The 9,458-nt window shown below is 39.7% G+C and overlaps 1 protein-coding gene across 1 annotated transcript; it reads left to right on the plus strand.

Annotated features, from left to right (window-relative positions):
• On the plus strand, positions 1–6,496 carry LOC103650008 (uncharacterized). Its single transcript, XM_008675687.4, has 8 exons — positions 1–926; positions 1,449–1,503; positions 1,800–1,942; positions 2,478–2,696; positions 2,779–2,935; positions 4,553–4,627; positions 5,358–5,409; positions 6,432–6,496. Exons 3-7 carry the CDS (start codon positions 1,922–1,924, stop codon positions 5,393–5,395), a joined length of 510 nt encoding a protein of 169 aa, XP_008673909.1. The 5' UTR covers positions 1–926; positions 1,449–1,503; positions 1,800–1,921; the 3' UTR covers positions 5,396–5,409; positions 6,432–6,496.
• Positions 6,497–9,458: the final 2,962 nt, after the last annotated feature.

The raw sequence follows: 9,458 nt of genomic DNA on the forward strand, positions 1-9,458 counted from the left end.
AGGCCGCAATGCCCGTCCATGCCACCATCGCGTCGCAAACTGCCTTCCCGTGATCCCAGCCGGCAAACGCCGCGCAAATCTCGCCCTGCGATGCAAACCCCCATCCCCACCCCCTCACCCTCTTCCTCCCCACACCGCCTATACCACTGTCCCCAACAACTCCTCAGATCGGCCACAGGCACTCCCTTGATGTCTCTCTTCCTGTCTTCACCCTCGCCCTCGCCGCCAGCACCACCAACCACATCTATTGCATGGCTCCACCCTCAATGACGACAAGGGTGTCGCGGCTGCAGGCAATCCCTCGCTCGTGCTCTCTCTCTTCCCGTCTCCATCCTCACCCTCATCGCCAACACCACCACCCACGGTCGCTACACGGCCATCCTCGATGCCGGCAAGGGTGTCGCGGTCGCAGGGCACCGGCGTAGCCAGGGGCCAGGGCGGAGGTGGGTGCGAGGACCGGTCCTCGCTGCTGCTCCGTGAGCGAGGCCAATTCTCCCGCACGCTCCTTCGTAGAGGAGGTCATCACCGGCTATGACAAGACCGACCTCTACAAGACCTGGCAGAAACAGCCATGGCCGATAGTCCTGAAGCAGAAAGGAGAAAACATGCCCAAATCCTAGATGGCCTTTTACGTCTTCCGTGTTTGATATATGTATTGTATTTGATATCTGTCTGACATATTTCATTTGTTCTATTTTATGTATATGGCAATGTCCAGCCTTTAAATGGCAGTTATTTCGCTCTAGCGACTGGACGGGTTCACAATTGAATGGCATCCAGCAAGAGATCACGGACAGGGTGTAGTGGAAAGTTCTTTATGAGATCAGTTCTGTTGTTTGAATATTTGGGAGTGCCAATGATACTGAAGTGTGCACTACCCTATGGTTACAAGAATTTGGTCGTGAGCGATATGTGCGACTTGCCAAGTAAGTTATTCTTGTTTCTTGTTCTCTGTTGATAAAAGCATGATCATGTCGAAATCACTAATTATATTCCCAGATTTGATGGTCTTGTTAGTATTATCTTGTTACACGATGGAAGGTATCTTTCCGTATAATTTCAAGAGCAATTTAGCAACTGAATCTAAGCAGATCTTCTGAAGTGGTTGCTCATATTTCTGTACCCTGAAGTATCATCACATTATACTCTTGAAATTGAAACACATGCACATTAGGCTTCATAGAGAGAAGTTTCGCTGTCTAAGCTTGACTGCTAGCACCATAGTTTTTTGTTCTCTTTGCCTGATCCTGTGTTTGTTTCGTTTTTATGGTCGGACACTTCCCTTCTGCATTTTTGTTCCCATGACTAAAATTTATCCATAGGCTGATGTTTCATTTTAGAAAGCTTTCACGGTTAAATACTCTAATCATGTTATATACTTGTGTGGATGTCCCTGAAGCAGCATTTTTTCCCCAGATGTTAACCTTAGAAATCTTGCTCGTTTGCAGGCAAATAGATGAATACACGCATCTCATCGCAAGCATAAAAGCACAGATCAAGTTGGTACGTACAATGCATATTATAATTGTCTAGGTGTTCCATTATGTCGTAAATTATATAATCTACTACTACCTTCCAAGTTATAAAGACGTTTTGGTTGTTTCAGATACATTGCTTTTACTTCGTATTTAGACAGTGTATATTCAAGTGCATAACGAAACAAACTGTAAATCTAGAAAAGGTCAATTTTGAATGTAGGAAGTAAATTATAGTTGCTCCATTCTTTCATACGTCGTTATCTGCTTAAATTCAGATATTACTGTGCCCTACTGCTTAGCTATTGGCATTTTCACACGCAGGTATGTGAAGGTGCATTTGGGGAGGTAAACCTTGGATCTCAGCGCCCTTGGCGTATGATTTCGCGGTGTCAGTGGGAATGTACAGATGCTTCTCCGAGAACGTGTGATTTGCTTGCTCGCCCATGAGCTTCAGATTCAAGAAGGTGTGAACGATCTTATTTGTTTGATTGCTGATTTGAACTGAAATAGATAGAGTTGACTATTTGGGTTTATGATTCAGTTTCCAGGTGAGTAGATTTGTGGATCTTAGGCATATAATGTCCTTGCATTGGGCAAAATGTAGTTTTTAAAATCATCGGTGTGGTTAGGATTGAGGGGCTGGATTTACTCCTATTAGCTTCAGTGTTAGCTTTGGAACAGTTTTATTATTGTAGTTTTCAGCTGAGTCTTGCAAGACTGTAACAGAAACCATACTACGATACCTGAAAAATACTATCAGTCCTTCCCTATATACCGGTCAGCGATCATATGTTTCACCTCTGAACTGGGTACCTGTTTATCTGGACTTTAAAATCTTAGGTCTCTGCTGATTGTTTGGGCATGAATGATGGATATTTAAGCTATAGGGATATAACTAAGCCCTTGACGTGCCTGGTTAACTGATCATAATGACTGTCATAATGTTGAGTTTCAGCTTGTCACTCTCTCGTTTAATTGTTTGATGTTCTGTGCTTGCAGGCTGGAATTGAAGGTTTGCAGGCAATAAAACCTCGTCTGAGAGATCAGTGCACTCAAAAAGGACCATCAAACAATCATGAGATGGGCAAAGATTTTAATAGTTCAAGTTCTGTTGGTGACCATGGAGTTGATGTTGAAGTTACCATGGTCATTGGCGAAGACGAGATTGAGGGTGCCAAATGGACAATGGATAATGTCAAATTTTCTGTCAAAGAACGAGTATGAGCTCATTTTAGTCAATTGTCTAAACATGTCGATTTGAATCTGCTTTCTGATCTGTTTATCCATTTGAGCTTTGCAGATCGAGGCGATTGCAACAAAAGAAGAACTAGAGCACCTTGTGATGCTTTGCAGATCTGAGGCTGATGCAATGGGGAGGATCACTGCTGGAATTCTTTGTCTCCTTAAACTTGACAAATCTCTTGGGCAAGGAACTATAGAACAACTACGTAACCTAGGTATGGAGCTCCCCTAAAGTAATCTAGATGATACGATTGTACACTCTCTGGGATCTATAATTTTCTTTTTAGCTTAGTTTTGTCCTCTGTAGTTGTTCGCTATTTATTCGAGGTTTGGCATGTAGCATTGTTGCATTTTATGTTGGACTCTACTCTTGTCACCAAAAGAAAAACGATGCTCAGTATGGTTTTTGCAAGCATGTCAAAAATCTATGTTTTCAGAACATTGGCATGACATGCTTTTTTATGCTGAAAAGAACATACTACAAATCCAAAGGTTTCTACTGAATTTCCGTAGCAAAGGTCAAGGACTTTTTTTCATTGTTCTCACTGCTATAGCTTTATCGATGCTTATTGTTTCTATTCTATCGCTCCCCTTACACTGGAAACATTTTACCGAGAAAAAAAGGGTGCCCAAATGGTAAGAGCTTATGAAAGAAAACATTTCTCCATTTTTTAAAAATAAGAAGCATGGAGATTTATGAGTGAGCAGATGAGCATTGTCGTAGTTCATTGCCCCCAGCATACACTTCATTATAGCTGCATGTAATTACTGTGAGTCTGTGACATTGTTGTGTCTTGTAGTCTTGATTATTTAGGCATCGAGCACAATCAAACAAAAAAGAACATGTGTTTACAGTAATATTATTTAGTAATGATTGTATTGATTGGTGATATGATTTATAAAATAGACATAGAACCAATTACTTTCGCTCAATCCATGCAGACTTGGAATGCTTTGTAATTTACCTATAAGTATTTTTAGAAGTGCTTGGCACCAGTTATGCCAACTACCTAGCACACCTAGGTGGGGTAGACAGATGTTTCTAAGCAGTGATTCATATATTGTTGAGAAACCATATATTACTAATATTGGCAGATGATTGGCTTAAACTTCCAATTTTTATAACTATGTTTAGAACCATCCTAATTAATGTTGAAAAGCTTACTCAGACTTGTTTGGTGTGATTGATTGAGATGTTACATTGTACTTATTACAATGGCATCCCTGTCGCCATGGATCTGTCCACGCCGACAAGCCCTATCGAGGATCCACACTCCCTCCAATCTCCCTGCTTAGATCTTTCACCGGTATTGCCTTGCATCGCAGCGCCTTCCATCTTGGATGACGCCACCGTCGGTGTGAACTCAAGTGCTTTTGAGACACTGCATTAGTTGTGGTTGGAACTCAAGTTTTTCTGAGACAATATGTTTGTTGTGGTTGGAACTCAAGTACAAAACAGTGTTTTGGGTGACCATATGGGTGAACTGCTGGACACGTTCTAAGTATCAATGTCTATGTGGTTCGAACTGCTTACTTGTAGAATGCAGCATGCTACTGGTAGAATCCAGCATGCAGCAACTAGCAGTCTGTCTGTTGCTAAGGTGGCTATGGCGGTTATGGTTACAACCAAGGTGGATATGGAGGATATGGTGTGCACTAAAATGAATGCTTATGTACCATATTAGTCGATTTTTAAATAACATTGTTGAAGCATTTGTAATCACTACGCCACTCAGTCCTCCTGGTTGCTTCAGCTCATATGTTCAACTTTTCTTGGTTTAATCTTGTTGGTTCTATACAATCATGTATGATGATAATATTTTTTCCATCAGGAAATGGAGGCTGGAATTACAACCGGAATAGAGGAGGTGGCGGTGGCCGAGGACGAGGCAACTGGAGATATGGTGGTATGTACAGTCTGTCACTGCCAGTCTCAGTAATCTTTGCTCTATAGATTTTTGCAGTTAGCGTGCTGGGTATTTGTTCATGACTGAAAATTTGGGTCCATTTTTTGGGTCCTTTTCTATTTCGGTGTTTAGAGGTCGTGAACCAAAGTTTTGCTCAAAAAAGCAAAAACCATCGATTCAGTCTTTAATCTACTATTCCTGTTTATCGGTTGTAATCAAGCAAACCGAGATACAAAGGACGACGGTTCAGATCTAAGAAAAGGTAGGGCGTGAGACAACATGAGTCCTCGGAGTAGGTGTGAGTCAGTGCAGTTGGGACCTCACCAAGTCGCAGGCCTTAAGGACCGGCGCGGTGGCGCTGGAAGCTGAGGCGGCCAACGCTGCTCACTGGAGAAGCGGTGGGCTTTCCCTGGTCTTGCCTACACTGGCCGAGGAAGCTTAATTTTGATTAAAAGCACAACACATGGCCGTACATTTAAAGCAGTTCTGAGTTAATCGAGCATATTTGTGTTCTTTGACTTATTTTCTGCTTGTAGTGCTGGTGCAAAAGTTGTCAAGGTTTCATAACTACACATTGTTCTCATGGGCATGTTTACTTTGTGAATTGTTCAAAAAATAAATTTAAGTAAACTACTACAAATGATTTGTTTGTTAAAATGATGTTGAACAAAGAAAATTATTGTCCAGTTTCGATTGCCTAATCAGTAATCAAATGTGTTTGTGTTTCTAGGTCACTTGACATTAATTGGTTCATGCGATCCAATTTAACCAGGTGAACTCTGGTAAGTTGATGAGACTTAGAGGTCCACTTAGACACTTACCATTATGTTTGGCATGCCAGTTGGAGATGGTTGTAAGCTACTCCACTTCACATCCTTTGAACTCGTGATCTACTAAGCTCACCAGCACAAGATGTGATAGTTTGCTGGACATGCATCTCTAAGTGTCTACCCCAAATATTTGTGATATATTCTATGGGTTTATAGGTCCAAGCATTGGAATCTAAATTTGAGTTAAACTACTTGAGAAAGTATTGGAATCTAATTTTCACCTCTCGATTATGTGTGTCCTTGATCTAACATGTAGCTCTCATGATATATACAAACCGTAGCAATGTACAAGTATTGTACTATCATATATAGAAGTTTGTATGATACTAAAGGTTGCAATGTAGTGGTCCCGTTGCAACGCACGGGCACTCACCTAGTAACTTAAAATGTTACTTTATATATATTGACTTCAAATATAATAATATAGGCTATGTGATTTTTAATGAAATTAAATGATGGTTATGCGTTCATTATCTTTTTCATGAAAATCCATTTAAGGCCCATAACCTAACTCATCTTAAATAGGTGATTAATAATATAATTATGATCTTTTCACATAAAAAGTTATTTATGAGCTTGTTATAAAAGTATGTTTAATAATGTGTTTTATAACTCATTAACGTTAGATATATAACATATATCTTTTCTAAAGGGTTTAATATTGTTATAACGTGTTTTATCATCTTATAAACCCTTAATCTTAAACATATCACGTATGACGTTTTATAAAAGATTAATTTGGTGAACCTAATATTTGTATATTTCAATTAAGATATTTTTAAGCTCATGTCTTGTTTCATAAAGTATAGATCACACATTTTTTAAAAGAATACCCTCTTATTATAGCCATTACTTGTAATGTTTTTGAAAAGCAAACGTTGTTTTCGTTAGATTTTCTTTTAGCTTTACGTATGGTGAATGTGGTATGTTATTGAGTGGTGTTTGTTCTTCTTGTTTGTTTGTGTGATATTCAGTGGTTGATCTAGTAGTTGAGAATCAAGATATATTCCATGGAAGAACCTCGAGTTTTCAATAAGCAAGGCAAGTGGACTTCTCCCTCTGCATACTCTGTTTGATCCCAAACAATAAATTTAATAAAGTTTATTCTTTTGAATATATATGCATAATTTGACGGGTTACCTATTTAGATAACCTTTCCAACCTTATTCCTTGATCAAACCTGGGAATTATACTTTACCTTCGTAGCTATGCTATTGCTACAACTTAACTTTATGCAGTCACTCCCGCTTATGATATTAATGTTCCAAAATGGTAAGTTTACATTATTGTTGTTAACCCGATGGTTAAACAAGATTATTGCATATTAATTGGAACATGGAGTGACCACCCGGGAAAACAGTGCAACCACGAGTGCTATCATGGCTCTGGCTTTGGTAATTAGCTTTATATGCTTAGTGCCTGGCAACCTTACCTGAAATATGGGCAAGAGGGGGAGCGGTAGGTGTTGGCAACCCACGTTAACATGGGGACGTATTCTTGTCTAAGGTACCTCACCCAGGGGCCTCCACCATCGTCTTTAGAAACCTTAGCGGGTTGCTTCGTATTAAGTGTATTTTGTGAAAGCCTCATAGTGGATCCCTAGCCACTCACCTCGGAAGTGTTTACGGGTTTTGGCCGACCCAGGCTAGAGGGGATACACGGCTTGTGGGTAAAGTTGTACCACCTCTGCAGAGTGTAAAACTGATATATCAGCCGTGCTCACGGTTATGAGCAGCCTGGACTCCCCACATGATAATTGAACTTGAAGATGGAAATAAATCGAGACCCGATGATCTGTCAATGGTTTGCTTAAGTGGTTTCACTTAAGTGTTTTTTATATATACTCTTATACCTCTGTTTAAATGGGATACTTGGGATTCACACTTATTAGTAATATAGGTGTTGTTAATAAAATGTTGACCAACTAAAATGCTTACTGCTGAACCTTAGCCTCACCTTGTTAAACCTGCATTAGTTTTTCCCCCACTTGCTGAGCCCCGACCATAAGTGAGCTCACCCTTGCTTAATTTTGATCAGAAGTTTGCAGATGAAGATATGATGCTGAACTCCATGGATGCTAGTCTAGTGATACCCCCGGTCATCTTCCTGTGGATGGATGTCCTTGTTTCGCTATACTTTGATGAATAAAGGTTAAGACATTATGTTTGTTCGAAGTGTAATATGTTAATATAATTGTTATTTACGCTTTTATGCATTGTTCTTTTGATATATTACACTTGTGACGTCATCATATGTGTGGAAATAGATCCTGGCACACATATGCTATGCACTCGGCTCTGCCCTTGGGAAACGGGTGTGACAGAAGTGGTATCAAAGCAATGTGACCGTAGGTCGCTAAATTAGTTAGAAATGGAAAGCCCAGTCAGTCGTTCAAAACTTGACTTAATTGTCTCCATAAAAACTTACTTTATACAAAAACTCGTCTCTTTTATCTTCAACTCTTCTAGTCTGATTTTGGTCTATCAGAAGATTCTACTCGGAAGCACTACAAGATGATCAAGTTAGGATTGTGGAACTTAAAGTGAAGTCTACCGGAAGGAACCCTTTAGAAGCTATGGAAGATGCCCCATTCTCTGTCTTATCCCCGCCCCGCAAGAAGTTTCGTTATAGATCTCTTGGATCTATTACCATTCTTCTTGGTTAGGTTGATAGGATAGTTCTATAGTGCTAAGTTTTCGACTAGATCGGTAAGGACGATGTTATATTGTGGTTGTTTTCTAACTCATAATATTGCTATATAACCCTTGACTCCTTATACTTTTGTTTTTTTGCCATTATTGCCATCCTTGTGCAATATCTACCTTGATATATTAAACTTTTGCCTCTCTACTTTCCTCCTTGATAATGCTTTCTCCCTATTGAATTCTTATACTTTTGCTTTCATGCCATTGCATTGCCACCCTTGCGCAATATCTACCTTGATATACTAAACCTTTGCCTCTCTACTTTTCTCCATGATAATGCTTTCTCCCTAACCCACTTCGTATCCTTGGTTATATCATTTATCCTCACTTTAATAGTTCATGGTTATCTTATTTCACTCTTGGCCACCAACAAATATGTCTTGTCTAACTCCTTGATAATTCTTACCTAACTCCTTGATGTTATAATATCTTTCTTATTCCAAGCCTTGTCTCACCTTTTGTTTTGGTTGAATGAGTAGAATTGGATTGTGTTGTGCTGGTATGCTTGAATTCATTGTCCTTTGTGTTCATGTTTGATTTGCTTCTTTGAAATGATTGTTGGTGTATTGTGTGACTTTTGTCCACAATGACATCAGTTAGCTAGGTAAAACCTTAGATAGATGGGTTTTCTCTGCTCTCTATAATTTGTCTTTGCTCAACCCTCTCGTCCCTTCCATTCTTCCATACCCATACAGATGTCAGACCTTATAATGTCAACTACAAGTGATGTTACTAAGTGCAAAGAATGTGGTGTATTGGCAAGTCAAAACAACACTATAAATAAAACAGTTGACGAACAGACATTGAAGACACAAAAGGATGCACAACCAAACCAAACAGACAAGTGACCCTGGAACATGTTATTGTTGTGAGTACTATGGAATTCCTTGTCGCCAGATCAGTACAAACGAAAGTGAAACTACAAAACAGAAGAACCGGATTTTATTTTCTGGTATAAAAAGTCAATGGTCTTCCCAAGAACAACTAATAGCAGATGCACTGTCAGATGATGAATTGCTAGGTTTTCCAAAAAGGAAACATCACAAGGATGCCCAGCTCCAAAAAGAAGCAAATGAGTGTTACATTGATGGATGGACTATCACCTGCACACAGTTTCAGCCCCGTCGCTGCATCAGGTCCAAGAGACAAAAAGAGAAACATGGAAAAAGTCAAGAAATAACTTCAAGAAAGTCTTGCTATCAATGTGGACATGAAGGTCATTACTTCCGTAACTGTCCTGAGAAGAGTTCAGTACCGGATACCTCTGAGATAAAGCTATCTCAGTCTCCAGACATG

Source organism: Zea mays, chromosome 3, assembly GCF_902167145.1.
Source record: "Zea mays cultivar B73 chromosome 3, Zm-B73-REFERENCE-NAM-5.0, whole genome shotgun sequence".
Lineage (NCBI taxonomy): Eukaryota > Viridiplantae > Streptophyta > Magnoliopsida > Poales > Poaceae > Zea > Zea mays.

Bases quoted from the DNA above. Each gene is read 5' to 3' on its own strand.
- LOC103650008 (XM_008675687.4), top strand. From the start codon at position 1,922: ATGAGCTTCAGATTCAAGAAG. The intron at 2,697-2,778 runs GTATGAGCTCAT...TGAGCTTTGCAG, and splicing joins AATTTTCTGTCAAAGAACGA to ATCGAGGCGATTGCAACAAA. The intron at 2,936-4,552 runs GTATGGAGCTCC...TTTTTCCATCAG, and splicing joins AGAACAACTACGTAACCTAG to GAAATGGAGGCTGGAATTAC.